Source organism: Mandrillus leucophaeus, unplaced genomic scaffold (genome assembly GCF_000951045.1).
Source record: "Mandrillus leucophaeus isolate KB7577 unplaced genomic scaffold, Mleu.le_1.0 Scaffold581, whole genome shotgun sequence".
In the NCBI taxonomy this organism is placed as follows: Eukaryota; Metazoa; Chordata; class Mammalia; order Primates; family Cercopithecidae; genus Mandrillus; species Mandrillus leucophaeus.
The window spans coordinates 488,657-505,239 of record NW_012106264.1 but is presented as its reverse complement, the minus strand read 5'-3'; the positions used below and the strand labels follow the sequence as shown (position 1 = coordinate 505,239).

Sequence of the window (16,583 nt, the reverse complement as noted above, 5' to 3'; positions counted from 1 at the left end):
TTTAAGAAATGGGGGCCAGAGTGGGCTCACTATGTTGCCCAGGCTGGTTCCAAACTCCTAGGCTCAAGAAATCCTCCCACCTCAGCTTTCCATAGTGTTGGGATTACAGGGCATGAGCCACCCTGCTGGCCAATTTTTTCTTTCCAACCAAATTTGAACCCTTTGTTAATTGCTCTCTTGATGGTTGCAGCTCATCCTTCCAAGCTGCTGAGAGGCTCTTGGTTCTGGTTTCCATTCCAACAACCCATCCCCCGCCCCCACTGGGGCATTTGCACACTCTATCAGCATAACCCAGGGATTCTCCCCTGGAATTTCCAGACCCTGGGGAGCCAGATGGGTTCTAAAATTTGGACAAGAAAAAGAATTACACCTTTTACTAATCTCTAATAGAAATTTAGCATTTCCTTCAATTATGAATATGGGTAAAACCACCAGTAGTATTAGCAGTACCTGTGACTTGTCACTGACGCCACAGCTACTTTTATGGCTCACTGTGATTGTTGTAGAAATCTCAAATATGGTTTATGCTCATTAGTATTTGAAAAGTGTCAGTAGTTTATTACACCTGTTTTTAGATCTTATTAAATACATTAAAAAGCAGCACATTAGTTTCATAATTTTTTAGCAGTTTGGTAAACTGTTTCCATTGGTTTCCTTTATAATCCTATACATTTTACGGGTTTTGTTTTTGTTTTGTTTTTGAGAGTCTCACTCTGTTGCCCAGGCTGGAGCACAGTAGTGTGATTTCAGCTCACTGCAACCCCCACCTCCCGGGTTCTAAGCATTTCTCCTGCCTCAGCCTCCTGAGTAGCTGAGATTACAGGTGCATGCCACCACGCCATGCTAATTTTTGTATCTTTAGTGGAGATGGGGTTTTACTATGTTGGCCAGGTTGGTCTCAAACTCCTGGACTCAACTGATCTACCCACCTCAGCCTCCCAAAGTGCTGGGATTACAAGGGTGAGCCACTGCACCTGGCCCATTTTATAGGTTTTAAAACCTAATTCTGAGGAGTACTCAGTAGACCGCTACACACTGCCAAATGGGTTTATGGCACAAAAAAGGTTCAGCACCCCTGGCCTGACTGCATTCCCTCCAGGCCTCCAGCAGAGCACCCCTATGAGTTGAGAAGGTTCATGTACTCAGACATTCATGCATCACCTGAGGTCCCACAGGCAAAGGCCTGGATTATGCAGAAACAGAACACAATGCTGGGCAAAATAGGTGATGGGAAATGGAATGGGGAGAGGGAGGAAAAAAGGAAGATGGGAAGTGGGTTCAGAGGGAGGTGCAGGAGGCAGTTACCAAGGAACCCACTCACACAGTTGTGGAAAACTCAACCTTTATTATTACCTGCCTAGTGCAGGGGATTAAAACTGCCTCAAGCTAGGTCCATATATTAGTGTAAAAATCTGTGTCTCTCCCCCCAAAAATGTACAAACCCCAAGTGATTATAGAAAAATCAATGTGGCAGCTACACTAGAGATGTCCAACCCCAAGGCTACAGGCTGTTGCTCCCTCTTTCCCACTAATCCCAATATTTACTCCACAGAAACATACAGGCTTAGAGAAGTTCTAGCTACAAGACTGCAGGTGGGAAGTGGGGGTGACTGAGGGCTGGGGCGGGGCTACCCCCAGGTCCAGTGTTTCAGGTGATGGAGGTGGAAGAAGCCCAAGCTGAGAACAAGTCCCGGAGCAGGCATAAGGGAACATTTTTCTCTCCTTCTTGTCCTCTTCACCCCCAGATTCTCAGCCAGTGGGGTCCAGTGTGTGACAGGGAGAGAGAAGCTGGGGGCGCAGCCACCTCTCCAGGAATCAGTGTTGTCCAGTGGGGCCCAGGTGCTCCAATGGGCCATGTCCAGTGTCTATCCTATATTTCCCCCCACCCTTCCCCAAGGGAGGGCTAGAGGAGGTTGGAGAGGATCCCATCCACAGGGCCAGCTGGGTGGGTGACAGGGGCTTCTGGGAAGGAAGAACAGGAAGGGGACATGAGAGCGTGTCCAGGAAAGGGAGAAGGGGCATCAGCTCCCTAGGTGGGCCCAGCCCACCTGCAGTCTCACTGCCTCTATTAGAGGTGATGGGCTGTCGGGAGGGGAAGGGCAGAGGTGCCATTGGGTCCTCTTGTTTTAGTGTCACTGGCTTCCCCTGGATCGCTCCCTGAGGGAGGGGCAGCTGGATGTGTGATTCACACCGTGTTGAGTGCATCCTCTGCCAGGAACCGATGCAGCTGGGAGAAGGGTGGTCGCTGCTCAGACTCCCGGCTCCAGCACCGAAGCATCAGCTCATATAGGCCCTGCGGGCAGGCAGGCGGCCGGGACAGGTACACCTGCATTGTGGCAGTGTGGATGAGAGGCAGGGGACAAATATTCTTTAGTCTCCAAGATGACAACTGCCCCTTCTGTCCCCCACCTTGGACCCATCTTCCTTCCCCTCCACTCTGACCTGCCGGCCCTGGTCCCGGAAGAACTCCCCCGCGTTCTCGATGACCTGCTCGTCGGTGAGCTGCCCAAAGGGCTGGGCCCTGCAGAGCATCAGCACCTCCCACAGGGTCACGCCAAAGGCCCACACATCACTCGCAGTCGTGAACTTCCCCTGGGATGCAGAGAAGGCAGCAAAAACAGACATCAGGCAACACAGACCCTCCTCCCTTCCTGTCGGAAGCCCCAGATCCACTCTGGGCTCCACTCAGGCCTGATCCCTCCCAACGCCAGGCTCTCCACTCTGCTCCGCTGGCCACCTTTTTCAACTCCTCTCCCTCGGGTTCTGCCTTTCCTCTCCATGCTCTGGTCCTCTCTCCAGGGCCCTGGCCCACCTCTTCCTTCTGCTACTCCTTCCTCTCCATCCACCCCCACTTTCTGGTCCTGACCCTCAGTCTCCCTACGCACCCCCTTCTGTCTCCAGCTTCCTCCCCCTACCTTGTCTCTTGAGCTCTCTGCCACCCTGTCTCCAACCCCAGTACCCACTCTTGGCTCCTGGACTCTTGCCCATCACACTGCAGCTCCTGCTTTCCCCAGTCCCTTGGGCTAGGAGAACCTCATTTTACAGATGAGATTCTGTAAAATGCAACCCAGAGAAAGTGCATGACTGATGGAGACCAGGGCTGCGAGTGGCGGCCAGTGTTCTCCCACCTGCCCTGCCCCAACCTGGCTGTCCTCGGGCTGCTCACCATGAGGATGCACTCCCAGGCCATCCAGCGGATGGGCAGCACTGCCCGGCCCTGCACACGGTAATAGTCCCCAGCATAGAGGTTCCGGCTCATGCCAAAGTCTGCGATTTTGATGGTGAAATTTTCCCCAACTAGGCAGTTCCGCGTGGCCAGGTCGCGATGTACAAAGTTGAGTGTGGCCAGATAGCGCATGCCGGAGGCGATCTGGGCTGCCACATGCAACAGCATTGGGTAGCTGAGAAGGGAACCAACAGAAGGTCACTGGGGGCAGCTTCGCAGATTCCCATCCAGGAGAGGAGAGAGCGCCCACTCCCCGGGCCCGGTCACTCCGGTTCCCCATGTGGAGGTGGCATGCCCATGTGAGGCCAAGGGTCACTTCCGTCTCAATCTTCCAGGCCTAGCCAACCCTAGGGGGCTCTTCTTCCATTGTGCTCCCCAATCTGGACTCAGAGGGGAGTGAGGGTGACAGAAAGCAGAAGGAACATCATGGCAGGGCCCAAGTCCCTTCACTACTCTTGCGTAGTCACCTCCAGCCTTTCTGTCCATGTTCCTGGATTAACTTGTCACACGTTCCTTATTCCAGGCCCTCCTGGAACCTCTCCCTGCCTTCCTACCCCCATGCTCCCCTCTTTTCCTCGAGGCTGAAGCAAGGGGAGAGGAAGAGACCCCCTTGGGGAATTCTCAGCAAGGCCCAGCCTGGGTAAGCAGGTACCTGATGGTGGGCCCCTGCGCAGCCTGCCCATCCCCAGGGGCCCCCTCAGCTGCCTTGTCCTCCAGCTGGTGGGCGCTGAGGAACTGGTTGAGGTCGCCGTTCTCCATGTAGTCAGTAATCATGCAGAGGGGGTCGTCCTGCACACACACGCCCAGCAGCCGGATGATGTTTGGGTCCTTGAGCCTTGACATGATCTTCACCTCTTTCAGGAAATCATTCCTGGAGAACAAGGAGAAGGTGAAGAGGAATGCCGAGTGGGCGGCCTGCACCTTCCCCGGCCCACCTCCTTCCTCAGGTGGACCAGGCGTCCCCACCCCCAGCGTACATGCAAATCCCCTCCCAGAAACGCCACCCCTCTGTTGAGCTCTGCCATTGTTCTCTCCAGGTGGCTCCCCACTCTTCATGGCCTCCCGTCCCTTCTTCCAGATGCCATCCCTGGTCCTCACCTGGCATTCTTGGTGGCATCTGGCCGTAAGATCTTGACAGCTACCAGCAAGGGGTGTCCCTTACGCATATTAAGGGGGCAGTCAAGACTGACCAGATCTTGAGGGCTGTCGACCTCACACAGGTGCACCTGGAGAAAGAAGTTCATTTGCTAGGCGATCACAGGGTCAAACGGATTAACATGGTCACAAATGACTAAGGTTCCTGGCCAGGGGAATGTGCAGGCATGGCATCAGAGCACCCAATAGGCCAGACACTACTGATGGCTGGGTAGGCACCCTCCTTACCTCCCCAAACTGGCCCTCGCCAAGCTTCTCTTTGAAGCGGAGCCTCGATCGAGGGAAATCCACTCTGGGGGGCCCATCCCCGACTGCCCCTGGGGGCAGTGCAGGCACAGCATAGGTGTTGCCCCCGGTGACGCCCTGCAGGGTAACAATGTCAGCCTCGGCATAATGGGGGACGCTGTTCTGGGGAGGTGGGGGCAGAAGCGGGGCGCCTGGCTTCTCAGGCTCCATATAGTCCCCACTGTAGGCTGCAGGGGTGAGGGGAAAGAAGACAGGACGAGGCATCAGGAACAGCCCGAGAGCTATAGTTCCCCACAGCTCAGCCTCCCGGAGGGCCCCGTGTCTCCCAGTCGAGTGAGAAACTGGGTCTATGCTGTATCTTCCCAGTATTCCATGCACCGACCTCAAACCAGGAAGACACTGGCATGGGATGAGAGTTAGCTATTCCAGAGGTTTTCAAGGCAATGAATATGGTTGAGCAAAACTGTCATAAAGTCTTACTCTTTAGGGCCTCCCTAGGGTCTCTCAAGAGACCATGAGATAAATCTTGGCTGGAAGAATTTTTCCCCAGGAATTCTCCCACCTCAGGATAGTCCCAGCATCCAGGCACCCTCCACCTTCCAAACCCTTGTCCCGTTCACCACAGCTGCCTCCCCTTCACTTAGCTGCTCTCCCATGGCTACTGCCTGGCTCCTCCTGGGGCCAAGCCCTCCCAGCCCTTTCAACCCAACACACCAAGCTCAATGACAAGCAGAGACAGGCACACAGAGAGGAGGGAGGATAACAGCTGCTCACAGTCCCAACACAAGTTGTCTACAGACAAGAGAGGAAGCAGAGCTGTCCCCTCTTAGCCCTGGGGAAGGGGCCACAATGAGAAGGCAACACCGAGGACAGGAGGGGCAGACGGAAAGGGTCGGGGCGTGAGCCTTCACCTCTGGGACTGCAGAGAGAGGACACATGTGGGGGAGAGGGCAAGCGCCGGGGTGAGAGCCCTCCTCCTCACAGCTCTAGAGAGAGCAGAGAATAAAGGAGGAGTTACAATAGTCTGGGGCCACCACGGCAACCTCCTGTCTAGCTCTGGAATGCCGAAGAGACGGTGTGGAAGAGGAGGAGGGAGAAGAGCTGGGGACCAGTAAGCTTTCTACTCTTCAGCTCAAGGTGGGGGGCTTTAAAAAGAGCAAGCAGCAGCAGAGATGAGCTAAGGTCACAAGAGCTTCCTCCTTGGGAGCTCAGGAGAGCAGAAGAGGCCACAGTGGGCAGAGGAGGAAGTGCAAGGTGTGAGGGCTTTTCCCTGCCCCAGTAGAGGTATGGGGAGCCTGGCGGAGCCCAGGGGCAGAGGGGCTTACCCTGGGTGTTGGTGGGTTTGGCCCAGGTGGGTGTGGGGGGGCCCGGGCCTCGAGGGGGACGGGCGTAAGTGGCCAGAAGGAGGCGGTAGGCTGGATTGGAGAGCAGCAACGCTGTCGGGAGAAGGAGGAGGGGAAACACGGGGAGGGGATGAGACTCAAGGCTAGACAGACAGGGAGACCTTGAATAGGGCAAGACCAGGGCTGATGGGATGACTGCATTAAGAGACAGACAGGATAAAACAAGGATCTGCAGAGTGACGGATGGCTGGCTGGATAATGAATGGATGGACAGATGGGATATATGAATAGATGGATGGATGGTAAACAGATGCTTTGTTGGATGGATGGATAATAGATGGATAGATGGATGTATGAATATAGATGGATGATGGATATGGGTGGATGGATGGATGAATAGATTTATGAATATAGACAGAAGGATAGATGATGGAGGATTGATGGATGGATGCAAGGGTGTATGGCTATGGAAGGAAGGATGGGTGATGGAAGATGGATGGATAGAAGGAACAAACATGGTGAGTCTAATACAAAGCAGAGGGGCCAGGGAGACACAATGAGAGGGTACAACAAAGAGAGATGTCTGTGGGACACAGACGGGATAGGAACACGGGGGACTGTGGGTAATACATGCGGAACTCTTGAGAGACACTACATGATAGGGACAAAGAGTGATATAGGCAGTAACCAGGGGCACGGAAAGAAGAAAACACGTGGAAACTGGGGAAGACAGGGAAAAAAGAGAATGGGAAAGGGTTACAGTAAGAAAACAGCAGAGAGGACAGAGGTGCGACTGGAACAAGGCGAGTCTTACCAGAGCCATTGGGGACACAGGGAGCGGAGTGGGGCGGATTCCCACGAGGCCGGGGCTCCTGGTAGGGGGGTGGCTCTCTAGGACCTGGGCGGTTGTTGATGAGGATAGTGTCCCCAGGAACAGAGAGGTGAACCGTCAGCTCCTCTTCCAACACCCTCCGTTCAGCCTTGTCATGGGGATGGGAGGCATCACCCGTGTTGCTCAGCACACACGGCCTGGCCCTCTGCTGTGTCCATCCCTGCGTTGCCTCCCTCAGCCCTCACAAGAGCCCTACAGCTGTAGATACTATCAGCACCATCTTTAACAAGTAGAGAAACTGAAGCTCAAGAGCATGGAGGTAACCTCCCTGTCCCACAATGAGATTCCAACCCTCATCTGCCCAGTCCATAACTATCGACCTTTTTTTGTTTGTTTGTTTGTTTGTTTGTTTGTTTTTGGAGATGGAATTTTGCTCTTGTCGCCCAGGCTGAAGTGAAATGGCGCGATCTCAGCTTACTGCAACCTTCACCTCCCGGGTTCAAGAGATTCATGCCTCAGCGTCCCGAGTAACTGGGATTACAGGCATGAGCCACCATGCCTGGCTAATTTTGTATTCTAGTAGAGATGGGGGATTTCACCATGTTGGCCAGGCTGGTCTCGAGCTCTTGACCTCAGGTGATCCTCCTGCCTCGGCCTCCCAAAGTGCTAGGATTACAGGCGTGAGCAACCGTGTCCAGCCATCAACCTTAATGTATATTCCTGCCATTGGACTCCAACTGGAAGACATGGCCTGGGGTGTGCCAGACATCTTCCCTTTGCCCCTCCAGCCCCACTCTCTGCCTGTCTCCACCCTGCTTCTGCCCCAAGGCTGACCAGTGTAGACTGTACCAACAGGCCTCGTTTGGGCTGGCCAGAGAGGAGCCCGGCAGGAATTTGGGGCAGAAAGTGAAGTCAGGGCATCTATTCTCCCAGGCCCTCCCTGATGGGTAGGCACGGGCCAGCTGCATCCCAGGACCAAAGTCTACTGCCCCTGTCAAGGCACCCTCTCCACAGACTCTCTCCTCTGGGTCATGGTATTTGCCGCCTCCTCTCCGCTGAGCAGACCCGGGACTCGGAAGCAGCCCTCCTTGTGAGCCCCATCCCCTCCTTGACATGGTGTAAGTGGTCTCTTTACTAAGCCCTCCTCTTGGAATGCTAGTGGGCTGTGCCCTGCAGGCCCCACTGGACCCTGGCTCGTGCTGGGGCCTGGCCTCCCCCCACCACTCCACAGGCCGCAGCTGTGCCCACCTTGCTGAGGAGCCTGCGCCAGTGCAGCCGCCAGAGCATGAGGGCAATGATGAGCAGCAGGAGCAGGATGATGGCCACCAGGCAGCCGATGAGGATTGCGGTCGGGCTCCCCTCGGCCTTGGCCACGGGCTGCTGGCCCCTGGGCTCCAGCTCTGGCGGAGGCAGCAGGGTCAGCACCACAGGAGGGTCCCACCCTAGCCGAGGGGGAGGCCCAGGGAGAAGGGTGCAGAGGGTCCACACGCCCACCCAAGGCTGCTCACCCAAGCTGCTGAAGTTGGTGGGAGGTGGGCCAGGCGGCCACCAGGGGGCTGGTGGGAAGGTGCCTCCCAGTGCCGGAGAGGAATTGTTCACCACATCTGGGGAGAAGGAACAAAAAGAAAGGAGGGAGGTAAATGAGGAGGAGACCCAAGGGAGGCAGTGGATTGCTGTGCAAAGGAGCAGAAGCATGGGTGATTCTCAATAGACAACCACTGACCAGTGGGGGTTGGGGGAGCAGGGTCCTGGAAGTCCCCAGCTGTGGTGGGTGTTAACCCTATAGTTGCTGGACTGTGGGGAAGCGAAGGACAGTTATCTGGAGGCTTAGAGGGTATTTCTCAACTAATACAGAAGTATTTCAATATTTTAACAACCAATACTGTCATACTAGCTCAGTAACAGTCATGGGCGAGGGGCTTACAAAGGAAAGATGGATATGCAGGGAAAAGGAGGCAGAAAGGGGCTCAAGCTATTTGGGGTACCCCTAATTGAGAAGTTTCAGTGGGTGATGGGTGGATATGATGCAAGGAATGAATATTTTGGGGACACTGCAGGGTTAGAAATGAAATCAGTTATCAGTTTCAGGGACTTACCAGAGATGAAGGAGATTTCGCTGAAGAGTAACCAGGGCCCCGCAAAGAGGAAGCGGCACTGCAGAAAGCGAGCCACACGGCCACCAAGGGGCACTGAGACAGCCCGGGCTCTGGGGTCCCCCAGGTTGCCCCCCAGATTGTGGCGCATAGGCTCCCCCTCCCAGGCCATGGCAGGGCCACGCCGGAAGCGACATTCCACCCCGCCAGGCAGACGGGCTCCCAGCGTGTGCATGTTGTTACAGTGGACCTGGAGGGAAGGGAAGAGGGCACAAGGTCAAGGCTAGGAGTGCTGGGAGCACCCCAACGGCACCACCCATGGCTTCAGAGCCCTCCTCGAGAGCCGGACTCACTCACCTGCATGGCCTGGAAGGCCCTCAGCCGGTCAAACTCAAACTCCATCTCCACGTAGCCACTGGAGAAGCTGTGGTTGCTCCATCCCACATAGTCATAGCCTGGCCAGACCCGGAGCTCCTGACTCTTCCTAAAGTCATCCAGCCCCACCACGCCATCTGCCAGCTGGCCCAGACCCCCATACTGCAATCTGGAGAAGGGACCAAGGAAGAGGAAGTTGGAAGGGAAGAGGGTCTTAATATCCAGCCACTCTGCCCCGTCACCCCCCGGCACAGTGGCCTGGCAAGCCTGGCTCCCGTCCACTAGTCCCATTCCCACCCCACCCCACACTCATGCAGCTGGCTCTGCTCTTCTCTCCACCCCTACCCCAGCTGTATCACAGGTACTTTGCAGGTCACATCCAGCACACCACCACCTCTAAGGGGCACCATTTCAATCTGTGATGTGCATATTTATTGCAGCAATTTCCAACAATGTGTGTTAGCAAAGAGGTGCCTTTTTTGTACAGTGTCATATGGGCTAGTGGTCACCCAAGTCCTACCCTCTGAGGCCCCACCTAACCTATCCCTCTTCTCAATTCTTCCATCTCATTCCCCACCCTACTCACCATCCCCCCTACACACACACACAGTCCTCCCTCCCACCCCAAACTCCACGTCCTGCAGGGGTCTTTCTTACCCGCCCATGGTATGTCCATCATAGGTGGAGTCGTTGAGGTACACAGCCTCAGATAAGTACATTGTCTGCCCCACAGGGGCGGTGTAAGACAGGAGTCCATCTGGGGCAGGGTGAGAGGATGGGGATCAGAGGCACGAAGGCTCCATCCCCCATCCCTGCATCAGGCCTGGGCAGGTTTCAGGTCCCTTCTCGTATCTCTCCACTGGCACATTGGCATGGAGGAGACAATGCCAGCTAGCCCCCTCCTCAGAGTGACAGTTTCCCAGCAGGAGAAAGGGAATCCTGGATGCCCATTCTCCACACGCCCCACCCTGCACTCCCCTGCTCAGGAAACAGATTTCCAGGGAGCTGGGCCACTCACCCCTCCAGAGGCAGCCATAGAGCTCCACCCGCAGACAGACGCTCATGACCCGGTCAGCCCGGGGGTAGAAGCGAACCAGTCGGGCAACCATGGGGGGCCCAAGGTCCTTCAGCACTACTCCCTCAGGGTCCTCATTGCCTGAGATCACCTGTGGGCCAGGAAACGGGGTGCGTGGGAAGGGGTCCAGGTCAGATTTTACTTCCCAGCCACCAGCTGCTCCCTGGCCCAGCCCACAGTGGCCACTTAGAGACCCGTGAGGGGTGGCACCGAGCACACAGCACTGTGGGGCGCAGCCAGGCATGGGTGAAATGAAGATCTGCAGCTGAGACCTCTGGCCCTCTTGCAGCTCTGATGTTCTGTCCTCAGACTCCAGGCTCAGCTGCCCTCTTCTCCTTGTCTGGCTCCATCCATTTGTCTCCCAGCCTATCCTCCCATTGTGCCCAGATTCTCCCCAGTCCTCACAGCCCTGCACCCCTGCCTCAGCTTCCCCTTCATTTCAGCCCATTCCCTCTGTTCATTCAGCAGAAGGTGGGTGAGTGCCCGCTCTGTGCCAGGCACGTCCTCAGTGGTGAACGTCACTCCCCGCCCTTGCAGGACTGAAATCCCAGCAAGGGAAACAGCTGCGAAGAACAAGAGGCAGGGTGTATGGACAGAGCAGTGCGGTGGGTGGCCGGAAAAGGCTCTCTGAGGAGGTGACACCTGGCGGAGAACTGAATGGGGTGAGGGAGAGCCTGTGGTTATTTGCGGGAGGAGCTTTGCAGGCACAGAAAAAACGTCCGGAAGCTGTGGGAACGAGCCCTGGCTTGTTCCAGCAACAACGAGAACGGCAGTGTGGCCAAGGAGGCGCAAGGAGCCAGTGATGCAGGCAGGAGCCAGGTCAGGCTGAGCATCCCGCACCAGCTAGGGGCTCAGCTTTTGTTCTGGCAGAGTGGAAAGCCAGCACAGGGGTGTCGGCTAGGTGTGATGTATCTGATTGACATGCTTTAAGGTCCACTTGATGCAGCTCCCCAGGTGGAAATCTGGCTCCACGCAGAAAAGGGCAGAAGCAGGGAGACCGATTTGGCATCTACTGCACTCATCTAAGCTGGAGATGGTGGGCGGGTGGCCTAGGGCAGTAGAGGTGGAGTGGTGAGGAGTGACTGGACTCAGGAACACTATGGAGGTAGAACGGACTGGGCTGCTGATGCTTTGGAAGGAGGTGAGAGAAAAAGAGGAATCAAGGATATCATCTTAGCTTATAGCCTAGGCAACCAGGCAATGGTGATACCACTTCCTGAGCTGGAGAATGCCAGGGGAGGAGCAGGTTTAGGTTAGGAATGGGAATCAAATTCAGCTTGGGAAATTAAAGGTACGTTTGAGATGCCTATTAGACATCTAGGTGGCTGGCTACAATGCTTGTAATCACAGCACTTTGGGAGGCTAAGGTGGGAAGATCGCTGAGCCCAGGAGTTCAAGACCAGCCTGGGCAACATAGCAAGACCCCATCTGTTTAAAAAAAAAAAAAAAAAAAAGGACATCTAGGTGAAGAAGTCCAAAAGGTAGCCAGGTTTGCAATACTGTTTGGAGCTCAGCTGAGAGGCTTGGGCTGGCGATTATATAAACTGGAGGGTCGTCAGTGTATAGGTGGTGTTTACAGTACAGCTGGAAGTGAGGAAAATCAACCTCCTCTGGGTGCTGCCTCTGCCAGCCTCACCTCCTGACCCCAGCGGTCCTTCCAGTCCATCCAGCGGCGACCGTCCCGGGAGTAACGCAGCCGGTAGCTCCGGGAGAACTCCTTGCCCAGGCCCCCAGCATGCCGTCCCTGGGTGCCCACCAGAGCCACCAGGTGCAGCCGTTGTAGATCCACCTGCAAGTACTCCTCCTCCTTGGGAAACACCGACCCTGCGGGGCACCAGGCCCCATCCCCATCACTGCTCTCCAACCTGAGAGGGTGAAGAGGGGTACAGAGAACATCTGGCCCCAGGTCTGCCTCTATCTCCAGTACTTAAACCCCACTTCATTCGCCCCTCAGACTGCAGGGCTTTCACTGGCATGGGCAGAGGGGTTGGAGGGGAAGTAGAGGTCCCAGGGGCTCCCCTCGGGGCAGCTGCAGGTGTATCAGGTGTGCCAAGTACCTGCTGTGGCGGGCGGCAGTGGAGTCTGACCAGGAGCTGGAAGCAGAGATGTCACTGTCTGGGATGGTCCGGTCCTGCATGCCCAGGGCATAGCGGCACTTGGCTGAGTAAAAAGCAGGCATGTAACAGGTCAAGGCCCCCAACTCTCTACCTCCCAAGCCCTGGCCCTCAGGGACCCATCATTCAGTCTCCTCACCAGGATCAAAATGTCCCTTCATGTCAGCATCTCCACTTGCCACCAAGAGCAGCAGCAGTAAAGACGAGAGGGCCCCTGGCCCCATAGCTCCTGATCCCTCGGGCCTAAGGGGGTGGGGGCAGCATCTCTGCAGGGGATAAAATGGGTGGTGGGTAAGTTAATCAGGGGACTGAGTCATAGCTGACAGCAACAGACAGAATGGGCCGCTTTGGGGATAATAACAGTAAAACAACAACAACAGTCATTGTTTAACAGCATCAGCTGTATTTTTAGAATGCTTCCCCTGTGCCAGACACTGGCCTAAACCCTTAAACAGAATCCATAATTTTATCTTCACAGTCACTTCATAAGGTAGATACTATTACTATCCATATTTAACACATGAAGAAACTAGGGCAGAGATCAGTTAACTTCCTGAAGCCCCATTTCTGCAATCAAGAATGGGCAAAATACCCCCATAGACAATGGCTTAGAACAAACAAGTATGCAAAAAATGTTATAACACACACAACAGGAAAAGGTTTAATAACTACAGTAAACTAAGGCCCCTTAGGAACTGACAAGAAAAAATATATAAGTAACCCAATAAAGAAACAACCAAAGAATTTGAATAGTCATTTCACAGAAAAGCAAAGCCAAATTGCCAACATTTTTTAATGGTCAAATTCACTAGCCTCAGGGAAATACCACGCAGATTGACTAGATATTTTTTTAAGGCTGTAACATATAAAAGTGGTGGAGGGTGAAGAAAAGGGAGGCACTATGCTCAATGGCAGAAATGTAGTGTTATCCTCTATTAGGAAAGGGATCTAGCAATGTCTATTATAATTTAAAAAGCACGTCCTCTTCAACCCAGCATTCCCTCTCCTAATGATCTACCCAAATGGGGAGACAGAAGCACCAGGAAGAAAGAACATATGTGCAGGGCTGGGTCTGGTGGCTCATGCCTGTAACCCCAGCACTTCGGGAGGTTGAGATGGGAGGATCACTTGAGGCCAGGAGTTAGAGACCAGCCTGGTCAACATAGCGAGACCCCATCTCTTTTAAAAAAAAAAATGAAAAAGAAAAAAGAAAAAAAAGAAGATGCTCAAAGATGTTTATTATGGCACCTTTTGTGAGACATAAATCTGTAAGATATGTGAATGCCCACAGGGGACAGGCTGGAATTAAAAAATAATAATAATAAGGTTTATGGACTACTCTGCAGCTATGAAAAGTAACAAAGAGGCAATAAATTCCTAACTTAGTGTAATTTCCTTGTGTATCTGTTGAATATGAAAAGCAACCTACAGAAGTATAAAAAATTATCCCACCTTTTGAAAACAGAACAAGCACCCATGTTTGTATATATATCTGTGTGTATGTCTACAGGTAAAGAATATATAACAGAATATAACAATAGAATATAATATAACACGAGTTAACATGAATGGGGCAAAAGAAAAGCAAATAAAAAAAGACAGGTTGATTGTACTATTTTTCTAAATCCTATAACATAAATGCATTTATGTAAAACCATATGATATGTAAAAGAATATGAAATTCATTTTGAATTTTAAAAAATAAATGTCCCAGAAAAGGTTGGGCAATTCCTTGTTGAGGATATGATAGAATTAAACATCAGATAAGCCTGGACCAGCTGACCCTGCTGCCCTCTCACATAGGAGTCTAGACTTCTAAGACAAGGGCAGAGGGGACCCCAGCACCTTCCAGTCCCTGGACCATCAGCAATACCTGGAAGCATGGCAGAAATCAGAATCTCAGGCTCACCCTTGACCTGCTGAATCAGAATCTGCATTTTAACACAATTCCCAGGTGATCTGTGCCCATTAAAGTTTCAAAATCCCTACTCTGTTCCTCAGGTCCAGGAAGCGTACCCCACATAAAACAATTCTAAATGGCATCTCCTTACAAACCCAAATAACTACTCTCCCCTCCCCTGCTACAGGAAAAGCTGTCCTAACCTGTACTGGTCCCACAGCCCCACAGTGAAGTCTCCAGGCCCTAGAGTCCTGAGGGCCTCGACTGCCACCTCTTATCAGGTTCAGGGCATCTTGGGCCCAGTTATCCCTGCTCTGCCTTCCTGAGACCCAGACATCCAGTCCCCCCAGTTCCCACTTCCAGAAGGTGGCTGCCTCTGAGGGAATGAGGAAAGGCTGAGTTGCCTTGGAGATGAGGGCGGGTCTAAAGACAAGGAAGGCAGGTCACCCCAGGAGGTAGGAGGAGTGGGGGATACTCCCCCATCCCTTTGTCCTCCTTCAGCTGCTCCCACAATGCACTAGGGCAGGAATGTAAGAGGCAGCTGAGACCCCAGAGCTCTGAAGCAGCAGCTGAGGGGGATGACTGAGTTGTGGGGGGCACTCAGTTATCAAGGAGAGGCTAAAACCAGAAGGCATCACGCCTGGTCCCTTAGGGTCCAGCGCTAGGGAGCAGGCGGCCAGAGTCCCAGGAGACTGGCTCAGAATTCCTGGGTGCCACTCTCCACCCCCACCTCTCTCTGGAACAGCGGGGCTCTTGTTCCCCTGTGTAACCTTCATGCCTATCCCAGATGAGTCATCCGAGCCACACAGAGCCGAGAGGAGCCCGGGGCAGAGACACAAAGGCAGGCAGAGGATAGGAGGCAGGCAGAGACAGATCGAGAGCCACAATGCAAGAGGTAAATAGAGCAGGCTCAGAAACACGGGGCACAGAGCCAAGCAGAGGAGCACAGAGAAGCACAGAGCCATCTGGGCTCTCCGTTCTCCAACACCCCCAGTCACCTCATCTCTCTCCACTGGGTCTTCAGCCCATAGTCAGAGACACAGAGGGCAAGAGAGGACAGGCCCAGAAGACCTTCCCGAATCCCACCGCCTCCCACCCCATTACAACCAAAGACAAACCAGGGGCCAGGCCACCCTGCCTCAAGTCTTTCACGCTCCTCTCCCAACCCCCCATGTCCCACTCAGACAACACCCACACAGCTCTGTATACACACACACACACACACACACACAGTAACACACACACACACACACACACACACAGTGAGACACAGAAACTTACTGAACTGGCTGTAAACAGCGAGGCTAAATGTGGCATGCACACACCCCCCTCTCAGTGTCTCTGACAACCGTCACAGAGTTTCTGAGACAGCAAACACAGAAGCTCATGCACACATCAACCCGTCCACACCTTGGCATTCCTTCAAGTCCAGCCCCATCGCTCAATGAATAGCCACTTCAGACACCTGTGAACATGAAATGACAGACACCACATGCTCCTGTGACCAGGAGACAGCATGAGACACACACGCCCAGGCCCTTGGGTACAGGATCCCCAGAGAACTGGGGCCCAGCCTCTAACACGCACAGGTGACCAAGCCAGAGGGATGTCGAGGGGGCAGAGAACAGGTGGGCGCTGGGTGGGAAGAGTGGCAATAAGGACAATAGCCTTTCCCTGCCTTTCCACTCTCCTTTCACCTGTCTCCACTACACCACTCAGTCCTGGACACACCTACAGGCCCTCAGCAACAGCCGGCGAGCTTGGGCGCCAGCGTCTGGCTGCTGGAAGTACTGGGAAGAAATGTTCAGTCAGGAGCCAGGTGTGGGGGGTGGGACCCTGAGGATGGCGCTCACTGGCAATGACATTCTCTCATGCCAGAGCCAACTGACCATCCAGCCGGGAAGAGTGGTGTCACTGGTGGGTTACAGTGTCAGTCCCTCTTTTTGCTGGACTGTGACCAGGCTGACCAACTGGGTGTTGGCTGAGCGAAGGCTTAGCAGTCAGTAGATGGCCGCAGGGACTGGCCAGGTGGAGGGCAGGCCGTGCTCTCCAGGCGGTGATGAGCTGACTCAGTGGGGCTGCGCAGGAGCATCTCCTCCCGGGGCTCAGTACCTCCACATTGAGTGAAGGGGGACTTCCCTCCATGCTGGAGGCTCAAAGCTCTTTCTGGGAGGTCAGGGCTTCACCTCCCCCCAGCGCCCGCCCCCAGTTTTCAGATGGTAAG

The 16,583-nt window shown here is 54.1% G+C and overlaps 1 protein-coding gene across 2 annotated transcripts; it reads right to left on the bottom strand.

The window, feature by feature from the left end:
• Positions 1-1,325: 1,325 nt before the first annotated feature.
• Positions 1,326-16,491, bottom strand: DDR1 (discoidin domain receptor tyrosine kinase 1). Of its 2 annotated transcripts, XM_011999099.1 has the most exons (19): positions 16,213-16,491; positions 12,599-12,725; positions 12,403-12,505; positions 11,982-12,210; positions 10,289-10,436; positions 9,928-10,027; positions 9,253-9,439; positions 8,899-9,145; positions 8,311-8,406; positions 8,051-8,202; positions 6,785-6,950; positions 5,953-6,063; positions 4,610-4,854; positions 4,325-4,452; positions 3,879-4,097; positions 3,167-3,401; positions 2,443-2,592; positions 2,192-2,326; positions 1,326-1,962 (listed from the first exon to the last, which is right to left on the bottom strand). In XM_011999099.1, exons 1-19 carry the CDS (start codon positions 16,249-16,251, stop codon positions 1,816-1,818), a joined length of 2,964 nt encoding a protein of 987 aa, XP_011854489.1. In that variant the 5' UTR covers positions 16,252-16,491; the 3' UTR covers positions 1,326-1,815. The 2 variants fall into 2 exon arrangements, with proteins under 2 accessions (XP_011854489.1, XP_011854490.1); XM_011999100.1 differs by lacking the exons at positions 5,953-6,063; positions 16,213-16,491 and adding an exon at positions 15,770-16,160 and having other exon boundaries at positions 1,326-2,326.
• Positions 16,492-16,583: the final 92 nt, after the last annotated feature.